Source organism: Bombina bombina, chromosome 3 (assembly GCF_027579735.1).
Source record: "Bombina bombina isolate aBomBom1 chromosome 3, aBomBom1.pri, whole genome shotgun sequence".
NCBI lineage: Eukaryota > Metazoa > Chordata > Amphibia > Anura > Bombinatoridae > Bombina > Bombina bombina.
In genome coordinates, this window is record NC_069501.1 from 1,027,194,739 (window position 1) to 1,027,212,735 (window position 17,997).

At 38.6% G+C, this 17,997-nt stretch overlaps 1 protein-coding gene across 1 annotated transcript in view; it reads right to left on the reverse strand.

Moving 5' to 3' along the window:
• Window positions 1–12,474: 12,474 nt before the first annotated feature.
• The window catches only part of CSRNP2 (cysteine and serine rich nuclear protein 2), a 112,912-nt gene continuing 107,389 nt past the window's right edge, over window positions 12,475–17,997 (reverse strand). The window contains exon 4 of the mRNA XM_053705527.1: window positions 12,475–14,149. Within this exon, the coding sequence (XP_053561502.1) occupies window positions 13,301–14,149 (849 nt within the window). The 3' untranslated portion in view covers window positions 12,475–13,300. The remainder of the gene's footprint in view (window positions 14,150–17,997) is intronic.

Below are 17,997 nucleotides of genomic sequence, written 5' to 3' on the forward strand. Positions count from 1 at the left end.
AAAAGTCGCGGCTGCAAAGTGAGCGTTAGACCCTTTCCTGACTGACTCTAAATACCAGCGGGCGGCCAAAACCAGCGTTAGGAGCCCCAAACGCTGGTTTTGACGGCTAACGCAGAACTCTAAATCTAGGCGTTACTGAGCTAATACACATTATCAAACCAGTGGTGTTTAATACATGACCATGGTTGTAAATAAAGTATTTACTAAGGGAAGGGGTTGCAAACATCAAGGTGGCACAACAAATCCACCTGTCTGCAGAGGCTCAGATACAAGGTAATCACAGAGGTAAAAAGTGTATTAATATAACTGTATTGGTTATGCAAAACTGGGGAATGGTAAATAAAGGGATTATCTATCTTTTAAACAATAACATTTTTGAGGATACAACATTACTTTAATATCTATTAAAGTAATGGTAAAATTGCCATGTATGTAAAGATCCTGAATCTACATATTTTTTTTTATAATGGCAGTTTCATTCATAAAATATTATTGCAGATGCGCAAATTCCTGTTTTTAATTTGCATCTAGAAGTTTAATTAAAACCTCTCCGGCTGCCCTTTAAAAAACTGCTTTTTTTTCTCGTCTATCTGGTTTTCCTTGACTTTTTGTATACGCATACTGATGAACATACTTTAGTGTAGCAATTACTGCTTGAGCTCACCCTGTGTCGAATTTATTTTCCTTCAAACATATATTGTTATGTGTTATTATGTTACATACGTTTTGCATTCCATACTTGATTTGGTTGTCATTCAACCTCTGCTCTTGGCCTTTTCATACCACACTTAAATATGAACTATTACTGACATGGGATAATGCCAATATTATGGCCCATTCGATTCTTTTAGCAGAGGATACTATCAAGAACAGCTACTTTGTATTTGTATACTTTGTAATGACTCAATTTATTTAGGCACAGTATCCCTTATGTTAACCTTTTTACAATTGTTTACTTTGTATTAAATCAATATCTGCATCTTAACTTCTTAATAAAGTTTAAAATTAAAAAAAAAAAATCCTTTGTCACTTGGTTTCAGAACAGTATAAGTTTTACGATAGTTTTAGGACTGACAGGAATTTACAAAGATCCTTGATTTAGAAGATTCTGCAATTAAAAATATAAATGTATTATGTAAATAAATAGACATTTAATCTATAAATACAACATTTTCAGTTGGTGGAATTTTCAAAATTTGACAATACGGTGTATGATTTTCTTTTACATTAAAAGAAATATCTGCATATGTAGACAAAAAAAGGTGTGTGTATATTATATAGCTAGTTAGAAAGATAAACAGCGCTGACTAGTAAACTGTAGTGATACTGTGCGTGTTGTACTAGACCAATGAACCAGGGTGCTTAGTAGGCAATACCTAGCATGAATATATACTCACACACTCTGGGTTTGCAATATATTAAACTGTTCATTTAGTGTCATTTAGGGCATGAAGGTTTGTCTGAGGAAGGGGTCTATGCTGCAATATTTATCTATACATACACTGTAAACCTAACCACATATAGATGCTATTCAACTTATTGCTCCAAGTTAGAGTGATTCTCTTACCCCAATAGAAATACATTTACAAGTCCTATGGATACACTTAAAAGGTACATAAAACCCATTTTTTTATTTCATGATTTAGTTACAGCATGTGATTTTATCTAAAAAAAAATTGTTTTCTTCATATCCTTTGTTGAAAAGGATACCTAGGTAGACGCGGGAGCTGATTGGTGGCTGCACATATATGCTTCATGTTATAGGCTTATTCAATGCATTCAGCTAGCTCCCAGTAGTGCATTGTTAATGCTTCAACAAAGGATGCCAAGAGAATGAAGCAAATTAGATATTAGACGTAAACTGGAAAGTTGTTTAAAACTGTGTTCTCTATCTGAGCCATGAAATAATTTTTTGGGTTTCATGTCCCTCTACGGTGTTTAAATGCACCGTTTTCCAATAAGTTCTATTTACATGCAAATTCAACACCCGGGATGTGTTCTAATGGTTTAACAATTCCTTACTGACAAATGAAAGAAAATATTGCAAGGAGAGGAAAATTACAGCCATGCAAAAGCTGTCAGGTGTGATGTTTACCGTACACAACAAGGCAGAGCCTATTGCTTTAGAGCCACTAAAACTTTACACTTATTTTGTCAGTATTTAAAGGGACAGTAAACTTAAAAAATAATGTTATTTAATGCTGCACATAGTACAGAATTATATAACATTATCTTAGCAACAGCTTTCAAAATCAAAGGCTTTTAGAGATTTTAGCTGTCAAAGTTTAACTTACCTGTTCTCCTCTCCATGATCTTCTGATTAGGTCTTTTTCCAAAGCGCTTCGCTGGAGCGCGTTACATTCAGTTCAATAGTGCGATGAGGTGCGCTGTGATTAGACAGCATGCCAGCGAAGCACTTTTGAAAAATACCTAATCAGAAGATCATGGAGAGAACAGAAAAGTGCAACGTTGAGAGCTAAAATCTCTAAAATCCTTTGATTTTGAAAGCTGTCGCTAAGATGTTATAAAATATCTGCACATTATTTTTTAATTTTACTGTCCCTTTAAACAACTAATAAAACTATAAAAAAATACATCTACATGTTATTCTTAGACTAATCTTCTCCATCACCTGAACATCTCCATGTAGAAAAGGAAGATATTTTACCTCACAATTTCTTCAGCTCACAACAGTAATTGCTCTGTGTTGTTACACTTCAGCTACTGCCAGCTGCATGTTAAAAAACAAACAAAAAAAAAACCAAAAAAAAAAACAGCCAATCGGCTTCATCAGTGCTGATGTCACCTTTTGCTTAACTTTGATCTCATGAGATTTCCCTTAAATCTTGTGAGATTTCTTAGTAAATTTTTCTTAAACTGAGTAGGGATATAACGTGACTGCACATGCCAGATGCACACTCCCTTGCAAGTCCTGGGACAAGCATCTTGATTGACTGCTTAAAGTCCATTTACAATAGGATGTAGCAAGTGAGGACAATTTAAAGGTAAAATCTTCCTGTTTTGACAGAGATGTCCATGTGATATTTTCTGGTTATCTTTTTACTGCTATTCTGCTTCAACATTTGGGTAACATGTCCCTTTAAGATATCATGGCCTGTTAGGGGTACTTGATGACTGGAGTTGAAAACCAGTGCATAAGACCTCCACACGTTTGAAATGAGGAGGTTGCCTAATAGGAAACAACATACATGATCCACATGTTTAACGTCACACCAGTATTTTATCAAATGTTTGTGAATATACTCAGGTAACATATCAGGGTTTTTTTTTATATTTGCTTAAATTAACTATTAAGCACTGTATTGCAATAGCATAGTAATACAATAGAAATGATTTAAAATAATTTAAAGCTGTCATGTTCTTAACAAATATTAAAAGGTTTTAAAAATCAAGAGCAGTTAAGGGATACACCCGCCTACTAGGATTCATGTTTCTGGTCTCCTTTGCAGTGGCCAGCTGGGGAGAAATTGTAAATGAGCTTGTTCTATGAGCTAAGCAATCACTGCAGATTGTTTCAGGGTCGAGTAAGTGTCAGTATATATAAATATGATGGCGACACACAAGCCTTTCTGTGGTTAGTTCGGCAAGCACAAATTATAGAGCTATTTTAAGTAAAAAAAAAACATTTATGGTGGTTACGTTTTGAGTCTAATATCTATTTAATACCAGGGCTGTTTAGCCTCTCTTGTATTTGCATACCAAGAAAGCCCCATTAAAGTGCAGGTGTAACAGAGAAGCGCTAAATAATGAGTGGGCTGAACCGGTTTACTCAAAGGAACAAACTATTTGGATTAATGAAACTAATATGTTCAGAACTTTATATGACAAAGCAATGATCAGTCAACACACTTAATGTGAATGATACAAAACTGTATTTAATAATGGTGCAATAACAAGGGACCTTGCTGAACTATAGAGGGGTTATCTAAGCACACTGAGTCTTTTCAGTATTTTTTTTCCATCTATCCTCCACTTCTCTACCCAACATCTACCTCTTCTCATTTGCAACACAATGACCCTCTCTACAACCTACATATTCCTACTTTCTCTCGATCCAATGTAAAGATGTCTGGTAATTAATCTTGCATACAAAATGCTCATTTGAATTATATACAATGAATTATTTATTTAGCTTTGATTTATGTTTTTCAAAATTAATTTACTTTGAATTAAAAAAAAATCCCTGTAGACCAAAAATGAGGCCATTGGGTGCCCTTGTTTTACAATGTATATAAACATTGTACTGACAAGGAACAAGGGATGGGTTCCACTACTTGTGCACTCAAACTCTGCACTCTGGATGCTGAAAATACATAACAGGATATAAAAAAAGTTGAAGCTCTAAGGAAACAAACTTGGTGCTTGTGTGTTTCTTTACACACTTTTACACCTATATATGAGATTATCAGAAGAAACTTGACTATATGAACTGATATTAGATACATGTTTAGTTCATAAGGATGGGTATGCTGTGCACCTCAACTATTAGAAATATGGTAATAGAAATTGTACCACTGTGATGATTTTAGGATAAAATTACTATCCATCCATCAATACAGCATCACATCCAATCAAGCATAAACAATGACCAGTACATAAATGATGCATGCTGGGTAAATTTAAACATGCCTTGTTTATGCAAACCAAGGTTGCACAAAACTATCTAGAGTGGTTGGTGGCATTGATGGGGATAGCTTTCTATTTATTCATGCTTTTCTTATTTATTCTGCTCTTTTACCCCTCTATTTCCCCTGGGTATTGAGGAAAAAATGCCTTTCAAATGTATGGTTATTAACATCTTCAAGAACTGGGGGTGCTGCAATAATGATTTGTATGATTGGCACAAAACCAGTACCTCTCTACAACAGACACAGCTATTCCTTGTGGCAAGAGCACCTGGGAGCGTGCTCCAATTCTATCTAATAGTTTGGTAAGCATCTTATTGGCTGCATCTTCAGCAAACATTTTTTTTCTTCTTTGAATATGCCATAGGAGAGGACTGGCAAACTATCTACAAATTATGTAGGTTTAAAATAATACAAAAAAACAACAACATATTTGAAATATTAATATCTATATCTCAACTATGGAGATTTAAATGATCTTGGCTTTTTTTTTTTTTATATATTTCCAATATACAAGCTTCACAAAAGTTTGAATTGAGAGAGAGGGGGTTGGAAAAGTACAGTTTGCTGAGGTAAAATACTATGTTAAATGTACCATTTTTGTAGCAGATTTAATTTAGATTTGCCAGCAGTTTTAGCACCAGATAGTTTGCATGATATTTCTAGTGCTACAGTAGAACAATGCCACTGAAAACACAGGGAGGTGCTAGGAAAGTCAAAATTAGACATCATTGACATGAAATGGCATCAGAAAAGTAGATTATATTTGTGATGAAACAAACATAAGGTTAAATTCTATTAAGGTATCTCACTTTTGCATTATGCTGAGTGTAACAGTATATTGTAATGTATTTATGTTCTGTCTGGGGCAACTTTTTTTTTTTTTTAATCCCTAATCTTTTTTACGTGAGGTTGCGCTAACCTGAACGTGTTTACTTTCAACTTAACCCGCCTATGAAATTCTTATATTTAGCGCGCTATATACCCTAGTATATGTGGAACACCATATTTACTGGTAAATTCAATTAAAAACAAAATAATATTTTAAAAGAAAATGTACCAGATATCTTTTCTAAAAACTGTTGAACCTGAACATAAAAATAAAGGAACATAAAGCAGAAATGTTGTAATACAGCCATTGTGGGTATCTTATTTAGGATAATAGACTATGAAAAGGGCCTGCTTTGCTCACAACAAAAAGACATTTACAATGAATCTGTAAATGTATCTTTGCTTGCTGCCTCATGCCAATTTCATATTAATATTGCATTGCAGGATAAAAGTCTAGTCAGCTGCAAAAGAGCCCTAATTAGCTCAAAATAATTTCAAATGTACAACAGATCTTCAATAGCTGCAAGAAAAGCAGTTTGCTATTGTATATTATAATAAACAGAGGAACGTATAAATAAAAAAAAACACATTAAAGGGATGGTAGTGGTAACTATTATTAAATAGATTTGTGCCTGCTAATTAGATTGATTGCCATAGAAAGCTTTGTATTGGCTTTGTAAATTGGATTTATAAATATACAATAGTTTTTACCTACCTTTTAAATGGAACCACATTTAAAGTGTCCTATAAAACAGCATCTCCATTTTAAAGGACTTGATTTCAGAACCCTCAGCATGTAGTTTGTGACATAGGTTATTTGATAAATTCTGGTTTTAAAAAACATAATTTATGCTTACCTGATAAATGTATTTCTCTTGTAGTGTGTTCAGTCCACGGGTCATCCATTACTTGTGGGATATTCTCCTTCCCAACAGGAAGTTGCAAGAGGATCACCCAAGCAGAGCTGCTATATAGCTCCACCCCTCACATGTCATATCCAGTCATTTGACCGAAACAAGACGAGAAAGGAGAAACTATAGGGTGCAGTGGTGACTGGAGTTTTAATTAAAATTTAGAACTGCCTCAAAAAAAAGACAGGGCGGGCCGTGGACTGAACACACTACAAGAGAAATAAATTTATCAGGTAAGCATAAATTATGTTTTCTCTTGTTAAGTGTGTTCAGTCCACGGGTCATCCATTACTTATGGGATACCAATACCAAAGCTAAAGTACACGGATGATGGGAGGGACAAGGCAGGAACTTTAAACAGAAGGAACCACTGCCTGTAGAACCTTTCTCCCAAAAACAGCCTCCGAAGAAGCAAAAGTGTCAAATTTGTAAAATTTTGAAAAGGTATGAAGTGAAGACCAAGTTGCAGCCTTGCAAATCTGTTCAACAGAGGCCTCATTCTTAAAGGCCCAGGTGGAAGCCACAGCTCTAGTGGAATGAGCTGTAATTCTTTCAGGGGGCTGCTGTCCAGGCTAAACGTATTATGCTACGAAGCCAAAAAGAGAGAGAGAGGTGGCCGAAGCCTTTTGACCTCTCCTCTGTCCAGAATAAACGACAAACAGAGAAGAAGTTTGCCGAAAATCCTTAGTTGCCTGTAAGTAGAACTTCAGGGCACGGACTACGTCCAGATTATGCAAAAGACGTTCCTTCTTTGAAGAAGGGTTAGGACATAATGACGGAACAACGATCTCCTGATTGATATTCCTATTAGAAACAACCTTAGGTAAAAATCCAGGTTTAGTACGTAAAACTACCTTGTCTGAATGAAAAATCAGATAAGGAGAATCGCAATGTAAGGCAGATAACTCAGAGACTCTTCGAGCCGAGGAAATAGCCATCAAAAACAGAACTTTCCAAGATAAAAGCTTAATATCAATGGAATGAAGGGGTTCAAACGGAACACCCTGAAGAACTTTAAGAACCAAGTTTAAGCTCCACGGAGGAGCAACAGTTTTAAACACAGGCTTAATCCTAGCCAAAGCCTGACAAAAAGCCTGAACGTCTGGATTCTCTGCCAGACGTTTGTGTAAAAGAATAGACAGAGCAGAAATCTGTCCCTTTAACGAACTAGCGGATAAACCCTTTTCTAAACCCTCTTGTAGAAAAGACAATATCCTAGGAATCCTAACCTTACTCCATGAGTAACTCTTAGATTCACACCAATGTAAATATTTACGCCATATCTTATGGTAAATTTTTCTGGTAACCGGTTTCTGAGCCTGTATCAATGTATCAATAACCGACTCCGAGAAACCACGCTTTGAGAGAATCAAGCGTTCAATCTCCATGCAGTCAGCCTCAGAGAAATTAGGCTTGGATGGTTGAAAGGACCCTGAAGTAGAAGGTCCTGCCTCAGAGGCAGAGACCATGGTGGACAGGACGACATGTCCACTAGGTCTGCATACTAGGTCCTGCGTGGCCACGCAGGCGCTATCAGAATCACTGATGCTCTCTCCTGTTTGATCCTGGCAATCAGACGAGGCAGCAAACGGTGGGAACACATAAGCCATGTTGAAAATCCAAGGGGCTGCTAGTGCATCTACCAGCACCGCTCCCGGGTCCCTGGACCTGGATCCGTAACAAGGAAGCTTGGCGTTCTGGCGAGAAGCCATGAGATCCAGTTCCGGTTCGCCCCAACGAAGAATCAGTTGAGCAAATACCTCCGGGTGAAGTTCCCACTCCCCCGGGTGAAAGGTCTGGCGGCTTAGAAAGTCCGCCTCCCAGTTCTCCACGCCTGGGATGTAGATCGCTGACAGATGGCAAGAGTGAGACTCTGCCCAGCGAATTATCCTTGAGACTTCTAACATCGCTAGGGAACTCCTGGTTCCCCCTTGATGATTGATGTAAGCCACAGTCGTGATGTTGTCCGACTGAAATCTGATGAACCTCAGTGTTGCTAACTGAGGCCAAGCTAGAAGAGCATTGAATATCGCTCTTAATTCCAGAATGTTTATTGGAAGGAGTTTCTCCTCCTGAGTCCATGATCCCTGAGCCTTCAGGGAATTCCAGACTGCGCCCCAACCTAGAAGGCTGGCATCTGTTGTTACAATCGTCCAATCTGGTCTGCGAAAAGTCATTCCCTTGGACAGATGAATCCGAGACAACCACCAGAGAAAAGAATCTCTGGTCTCCTGGTCCAGATTTAGTAAAGGCAAACCTTAGGTACCGATAATGATCTTTGTGAATCGGTATGTGAAGGTAGGCATCCTTTAAGTCCACTGTGGTCATATACTGACCCTCTTGGATCATGGGTAGGATGGTTCGAATAGTCTCCATTTTGAATGATGGAACTCTTAGGAATTTGTTTAAGATCTTTAGGTCCAAGATTGGTCTGAAGGTTCCCTCTTTCTTGGGAATCACAAACAGATTTGAGTAAAATCCTTGCCCTTGTTCCGTCCGCGGAACTGGGTGGATCACCCCCATTACTAGGAGGTCTTGTACACAGTGAAGAAAAGCCTCTTTCTTTATTTGGTTTGCTGATAACCTTGAAAGATGAAATCTCCCTTGTGGAGGAGAAGCTTTGAAGTCCAGAAGGTATCCCTGAGATATAATCTCCAACGCCCAGGGATCCTGGACATCTCTTGCCCAAGCCTGGGCGAAGAGAGAAAGTCTGCCCCCCACTAGATCCGTTTCTGGATAGGGGGCCCTCTCTTCATGCTGTCTTAGGGGCAGAAGTAGGCTTTCTGGCCTGCTTGCCCTTGTTCCAGGACTGGTTGCTTTTCCAACCCTGTCTGTAACGAGCAGCAGTTCCTTCCTGTTTTGGAGCGGAGGAAGTTGATGCTGCTCCTGCCTTGAAATTACGAAAGGCACGAAAACTAGACTGTTTGGCCTTTGATTTGGCCCTGTCCTGAGGAAGGGTGTGACCCTTACCTCCAGTAATGTCAGCAATAATCTCCTTCAAGCCGGGCCCGAATAAGGTATGCCCTTTGAAAGGAATATTAAGCAATTTAGATTTAGAGGTTACATCTGCTGACCAGGATTTAAGCCATAGCGCTCTGCGCGCCTGAATGGCGAATCCAGAGTTCTTAACCGTTAGTTTGATTAAATGCACAACGGCATCCGAAACAAATGCATTAGCTAGCTTAAGGGCTTTAAGCTTGTTCAAAGTCTCATCCAATGGTGCTGTGCGAATAGCCTCTTCCAGAGACTCAAACCAGAAAGCCGCTGCAGCAGTGACGGGCGCAATGCATGCAAGGGGCTGTAATATAAAACCTTGTTGAACAAACATTTTCTTAAGGTAACCTTCTAATTTTTTATCCATTGGATCTGAGAAAGCACAACTATCCTCCACCGGAATAGTGGTACGCTTGGCTAAAGTAGAAACTGCTCCCTCCACCTTAGGGACCGTCTGCCATAAGTCTCGTGTGGTGGCGTCTATTGGGAACATTTTTCTAAATATCGGAGGAAGGGAAAAAGGCACACCAGGTTTATCCCACTCCTTGTTAATAATCTCTGTAAGCCTTTTAGGTATAGGAAAAACGTCAGTACACACCGGTACCGCATAGTATTTATCCAGCCTACATAATTTCTCTGGGATTGCAACCGTGTCGCAATCATTCAGAGCCGCTAATACCTCCCCTAGTAATACACGGAGGTTCTCAAGCTTAAATTTAAAATTTGAAATGTCTGAATCCGGTCTCCCTGGATCAGATCCGTCACCCACAGAATGAAGCTCTCCGTCCTCATGTTCTGCAAATTGTGACGCAGTGTCAGACATGGCCCTCATATCATCAGCGCGCTCTGTTCTTAACCCAGAGCTATCGCGCTTGCCTCTTAACTCAGGCAAATTAGATAATACTTCTTTCATAACATTAGCCATATCTTGTAAAGTGATTTGTAAGTGCCTTGATGTGCTTGGCGCCACAATCTCACGCACCTCCTGAGCGGGAGGCAAAGGTACTGACACGTGAGGAGAGTTAGGCGGCATAACTTCCCCCTCGTTGTCTGGTGATAATTTCTTTACCGGTAAAGACAGACTTTTATTTAAAGTAACATCAATACAATTGGTACACATATTTCTATTGGGCTCCACATTGGCCTTTAAACATAATGAGCAAGCAGATTCATCTGTGTCAGACATGTTTAAACAGACTAGCAATGAAGCTATCAAGCTTGGAAATTTCTTTCAATAAGTTTACAAGCAATATAAAAAACGCTGCAGCGCTTTTAAAAACACAAAAAAAAAAAACTGTCACAGTTGAAATAACAACGAACTAATACGGTTATAGCAATCAATTTTAAACAGTAAATGTATGAAATTAGCAGAGGATTGCACCCATTAGCAAAAGGATGATTAACCCCTTAATACCCAAAACGGATAATCAATTTAAGATTTAACGCTTTTCTCACAGTCAAACACACTGTCACAGGTCTGCTGTGACTGATTACCTCCCTCAAAAATGAATTTTGAAGACCCCTGAGCTCTCTGGAGACGTCCTGGATCAAAGAGGAAGAAGCAAGAAGACTGTGCTAGAATTTTAACTGCGCAACAAGGTGCTAAAAAAAGGTCCCTCCCCACTCATATCACAACAATGGGAGACCTGATATAACGGTGTCTATGCAGAAATATACGTTAGCCATGTGGAAAAAAATCATGCTCAAAAAGATTTATCACCAAAGTACCTCACAAAACGAATAACATGCCAGTAAACGTTTTTTAAAAAACAACTTTCCAGTGTTATGCAAAGTTATCACTAAGCCTGCTACCAGTCGCTTCTACTGCAGTTAAGGCTCATACATTTATTTCAGTACTAACAGTATTTAAAGTTAAATTCTAGTCCCTAGAAAATAACTCAACTGCGCATACATTTATCAGCCTGATACCAGTCGCTACTACTGCATTAAAGGCTGTACTTACGTCATATGGGTAACAGCAGTGTTTTCATAGTCAATTCCATTCCTAGAAAATATTTTACTGCACATACCTCATTTGCGGGGGACCCCGCATGCTATTCCCTTCTCCGAAGATACCCCACTCCTCAGAATGTGCGAGAACAGCCAGTGGATCTTAGTTACGTCTGCTAAGATCATAGAAAAAACGCAGGCAGATTCTTCTTCTAAATACTGCCTGAGAGAACAAACAGCACACTCCGGTGCTATTTTAAAATAATAAACTTTTGATTGAAGAATGTTACTCCTATCTCCTCTCACAACCTCCTTTGTTGAGACTTGCAAGAGAATGACTGGATATGACATGTGAGGGGTGGAGCTATATAGCAGCTCTGCTTGGGTGATCCTCTTGCAACTTCCTGTTGGGAAGGAGAATATATCCCATAAGTAATGGATGACCCGTGGACTGAACACACTTAACAAGAGAAATATCAGTTACAGGTCCACTTGCAATATGACTCACATCGGAGCCCTGTTCTAATTTGAGGGTTTCTTATAAAGCAGGGTAAAGTCCTGGCATTTACCCCATAGTGCAAGTATATATTACTACATATGCAGACACCACCTCTAAATTTTAAAGGACAGATAAGATTTATAAAATCAAGATGCCATTTATAGTGTTGTTAAAGTACAACTTTTCAGTCCTGGGATTTACATGTATTTATATTACTAGCCTCATTGATGGTTACATTATATATAAAAAAACACAATGATTAACATTTATGTCTGCTACTCCTATTTTTCTGTGTTTGCTTGAATGAGTACAGTAACAAAAAAGAAGAAAACAAAAGCATTGCAAACCAATTAAATTATGCTAAAAATACAATGATCACATGTAGCACCTGCAAATAAATATTTATATCATTCTTTTCTTAGCATTTTAGATTTTACCATGATTTGAATGTAAATTGGCAGAAAATGAGTACACATACTATATATATATATATATATATATATATATATATATATATATATATATATATATTAGCTATAATTATTGCTAATTGCCAATAATAATAGAATCATACAGGCACAGGCAATAGTATTTTCTTTAAAAAAAATTAAAATAAAGAGAAAAGGAAATGTTGCTAAATTGTTCTTGCATAATGTATCTAATCTAGCATCCATATATGTATTTACGGATGTGTGGCCAGCGATACCATACGCAATAAATTGGACATTCCTACCCTCGCTTGTGAGTAAAAGAAACAAAATGAAAGTCTGGAGCACATTTAACTGTACAACTTGTTCCACTGTATTGTCCAGGTTAAAATATTAGCAGCTTTAAACTGGAGGGACAGCAAGTTCCATACGTTAGTCCAGCTTGTCACAGCCTTAAAATAAAGTGCCTTGCACAAAGGGTTGAGGGGAAGAAGAGACTAGGGTGGAAATAAAGTATAACCGTTTTCCACAGCTAGGAATTTGTACAGATTTACACTGCAGATTGCCACTTAGCGATGCCTTTCTCCAGCCCAAAAAAATAAAAACTAATTCTTTAGGTGGTAGCCCTACTATCTGAAGTTCTTGATAATGTGAATAAACTTGTGGTGGTAAAGTCTTTTCAAGAAACTGTAAGGAAAATATTGCAACAAAATCCAGCAAAAATATTCCCTCTAGCTGGGTCACTATTAAGGTGAAGTGAAATACAAAGCAAAGAAAATATTGATTTCCATTCTGGGCTAAAAATAAAACATCTAATACCCCCCAAAAAACTAAAAAGGCAGAGTTTATATAACTTAAGGAGTGTTTCCCCCCCACACAGATACAGAGAACAAACAAACTATAAAATGAAATACAAAGACAAACCTGATACAGAGAGAACTATTACCGATGTGGTTGGGGGTTGTAAGACAATGAAGAAGCATGAGATAAGTAAATAGAAAGGGAAGGGAGAAGCGGCATGTGCAAAATAACTGCAAAGATTCACACAGTCAGAGCATCCTTTGCAGAAGGATCGTGACCAGACCTGGGGGTTTGGCTGTCAGAAGTCCCCTGTATATTGCCCTCCTCATTCACAGATTCATGTTCTGACTGTGTTACAGATACAGAGTGACCCTCTGCAAAGTTAGAGGCCATCCCAGTAGGATGTGTCACTGGCTCACCCTCCACAGAGCAGCTGGTCATTGTGCAATTCTCTGCTTCTACTTTTAATGAGACTCTAGGCTCAGCAGCTTGAAGGTGAGAAGATTCTACTATTTGAGAAGGATCTAGGTTACTGTGGGTGTGGTCATACACACAGCTTACACCTTCATCTGCATAGTCTGCGGGAGATGCTGGCCTCCCAGAATCCTCATCTGAAAAGCAGAGGAGTGAAGGGCCAGCGGATATTAAGACAGGAGAGATGGTGGAATTGCAGGTGGATGATGGCAGTGAAATAGGTGTCTCCATAAGACAAACCTCAAGACTCTCCACACTGGAGTCCAGACTGAGGCTAGATCCACTAGAAGCTTCATCTCCCTCATCCAACAGTCTCTGACGTTCCTCTGCACTTTGCAGATGTCGTACTGCAGCTTCATTCTCCAGATGATAGTTTTCAGCAATAAATTGTTGAAAGTCCTGTGTCTCATGATGAGGAGAAATTCCAAGGGAACCGTGGGGAATCTCCTCCTCGGGCGGCTGTGTTCGAGGTTGCTGGCGTTTGTTCTCCAGCTCTAACTTCATGATTGTGTGGAGGTAATGAGTTCTTACTCGGATGGGATTAAATTCTATGCGTCCAGCTATATTACTGCATCCATCCCGAGAACATCCACATGGAAAAGACATACGGTCCACCTGTGAAATTGGGTCAAAAACAAATATATAAGGGAAAATATACAATTCAATATAATATTTGTGTGCACAGTAAATCTCACCTATAAAATAAATATAGCATGAGTACAAGCAATTACGTGCATATCTAACTTAAAAGAACACATTAGCAACTAAAGCATTAGGAGTATGATTAAGTACACAGTTATTTTGATTATGCTATAGTTTGTTTCTAATGCTTGCTTAATTTACTGGCATTAAAAGCGATACACATGTTGCTCATACACAGCACAGAGTATGTATTGTATATAAAATTTAATTGTGACTGTAAATTTATGTCTCATATGTTGAAGTGGCTTGCTGACAGAAAAGGAATGAGTTGTACCAACTTGGATGTGTGAGGTCATAAACTATGGACGGTTTCAGATGTACTTATGTTGGTTTTAGTTGTGCTGTTTGCTTGTTGTTGTGGATTTCACTTTAATGAGTTCCGTTGGGGTCTACAGATAACAGAATGTAAGTTGAAGTTAATTGTATACATAATACTCAGGTACAGACAGCTCTGTGCAATGCCCGGAACATTTTGGGTTGATTGTAAACAGCTGGTGAAACAAAAATATAGAATGTTACCCTGTTCCTCTTTTGTTAATTTTCATCTGTTACAGCTATTGCACCTGAAGCCTCAAGCTCACGTAGGGCCAGATTCTCTCTGGTTTGGGGAAATTCTATAAAATGGCCTGTTTGTATGACAAGGTGATCGCGTGATTTCAATGATGGGATCAGGTCAGGGGGAGTGCCTATGACGTCATAGGCACACCCACCAGCCTGCGATCCCAGGTGGAAAGCTTTTATAGCTTCAGGAGAGCAGAACGGCTAGGACATTCCATGCCAATCTAACGGCGCTAAAGCCCAGCGCGGTTAGGACGGCATAAAACGTTCTAACGGCGGTAAGGAGTTAAATATAGTTTATATGTTTTATGTTTAAGAGAAACATTTACTTTATGATATAATGCCCTGTAAACTAAGCTGATGATTTCTCTCCATGCTGGAGTTTTTAAAATTGTATCCCTAAATTTACTTCTAACAGCTTGTTTTATAGGCCAATGGGTATTAGATCATCTTAATTTGGCATTGCTTCTATACTCACAATGTCCGTTTAACACATAACTGGCTGTTCATATGGACCCGGACACTTATTTGCCTGCTGAATCTGCATTCCTAAAGTCTGTCCCTGAAATGAATGAATATCTATGAGTTATAACTACTTATGACATGACTGAAATACAGTCTATTTTGCTCATTGTGCTCAATATTATAATCATTACTCAGAAAACTGCCACTGTTAAAACTAGCTGGTAAGAATTGTGGTCACTAGCAATCGTTTTTGTCTAGGAAATAATTACAATGTTTTTTTACCATGCAAGATAATATGGATCTCCATGCAATCGATTAGAACACAGACACTTCTGAAAGTGGCCAGTGTGTCTAACAGAAAGACAACTATTAGCTAGCTAGTACTAGTGCACAGGGAGCAGTATTTTAAAGGAAATCATAAGAGATGGCCTTAATAGTAGCCTATAATGTAACAAAGTGCAGAATTCTTTCCTTTCTAGGTCTGTCCCAAAAGATATGCTGATCATGATCTTTCTGGATCACGTGGGGACAAATACTTCTACTTCCTAATCTGGGATATTTACATTCTGGATCCTGCAACCTGAATGGAAAAAAAGAGCACAGAATTATTTTGAAATCTATGCAGGCTAACAATGATTTCAGCCTTCAGGCTGTTCATTTGTCTAAATTCTCTGAGAATTACCATAAATTATCAGTATCAACTTCAAGGCTCAATGCCATTTAAAGGGACATAATACTCATATGCTAAATCACTTGAAACGGATGCAGTATAACTGTAAAAAGCCGACAGGAAAATATCACCTGAGCATCTTTATGTAAAAAAAGGAAGATATTTTACCTCACAATTTCTTCAGCTCACCAGAGTAAGTGCTGTGTAAAAAGTTATACTTCAGCTGCTGTCCAGCTTCAGGTAAAAAATAAATAAATGAAGAAATGAACTGCAGCAAATCAGCATCAACATTGCTAAGGTCATGAACTCCTTTACTGTGATCTCATGAGATTTCACTTAACTCTCAAGAGATTTCATAGTAAACTTCCTTAAACTGAATAGGGAAATAACATAAGTGTGCATGAAGCTCACTCCCTTGCCTGTCCCGGGACATGGATACTGATTTGCTGCTTTTACAATTGGGTGTGAATACTTACGACATTTTGAGGTAAAAACATAATTTATGCTTACCTGATAAATTTATTTCTCTTGTAGTTTAGTCAGTCCACGGGTCATCCATTACTTATGGAATATATCTATTCCTAACAGGAAGCTGCAAGAGGATCACCCAGCAGAGCTGCTACATAGCTCCTCCCCTCACATGTCATATTCAGTCATTCGACCAAAGCAGACGAGAAAGGAGAAACCATAGGGTGCAGTGGTGACTGGAGTTTAATTAAAATTTAGGTCTGCCTTAAAGACAGGGCGGGCCGTGGACTGACTACACTACAAGAGAAATAAATTTATCAGGTAAACATAAATTATGTTTTCTCTTGTTAAGTGTAGTCAGTCCACGGGTCATCCATTACTTATGGAATACCTATACCAAAGCTAAAGTACACGGATGAAGGGAGGGACAAGGCAGGAACATTAAACAGAAGGAACCACTGCCTGAAGTACCTTTCTCCCAAAAATAGCCTCCGAAGAAGCAAAAAAGTGTCAAATTTGTAAAATTTTGAAAAGGTGTGATGTGAAGCGAAGACCAAGTCGCAGCCTTGCAAATCTGTTCAACAGAGGCCTCATTTTTAAAGGCCCAGGTAGAAGCCACAGCTCTAGTAGAATGAGCTGTAATCCTTTCAGGAGGCTGCTGTCCAGCAGTCTCATAGGCTAAACGTATTATGCTACGAAGCCAAAAAGAGAGAGAGGTAGCCGAAGCCTTTTGACCTCTTCTCTGTCCAGAGTAAACGACAAACAGGGAAGAAGTTTGACGAAAATCTTTAGTTGCCTGCAAGTAGAACTTCAGGGCACGGACTACGTCCAAATTATGCAAAAGTCGTTCCTTCTTTGAAGAAGGGTTAGGACACAGTGATGGAACAACAATCTCTTGATTGATATTCCTGTTAGTAACTACCTTAGGTAAGAACCCAGGTTTAGTACGCAGAACTACCTTGTCTGAATGAAAAATCAGATAAGGAGAATCACAATGTAAGGCAGATAACTCAGAGACTCTTCGAGCCGAGGAAATAGCCATCAAAAACAAAACCTTCCAGGATAACAGCTTGATATCAATGAAATGAAGGGGTTCAAATGGAACGCCTTGAAGAACATTAAGAACTAAGTTTAAGCTCCACGGCGGAGCAACAGTCTTAAACACAGGCTTAATCCTAGTTAAAGCCTGACAAAAAGCCTGAACGTCTGGAACTTCAGCCAGACGTTTGTGTAGAAGAATAGACAGAGCAGAAATCTGTCCCTTTAACGAACTAGCAGATAAGCCCTTTTCTAAACCCTCTTGTAGAAAGGACAATATCCTAGGAATCCTAACCTTACTCCATGAGTAACTCTTGGATTCGCACCAATATAAATATTTACGCCATATCTTATGGTAAGTTTTTCTGGTAACCGGTTTCTGAGCCTGTATCAATGTATCAATAACCGACTCCGAGAAACCACGCTTTGAGAGAATCAAGCGTTCAAACTCCATGCAGTCAGCCTCAGAGAAATTAGGCTTGGATGGTTGAAAGGACCCTGAAGTAGAAGGTCCTGCCTCAGAGGCAGAGACCACGGTGGACAGGACGACATGTCCACTAGG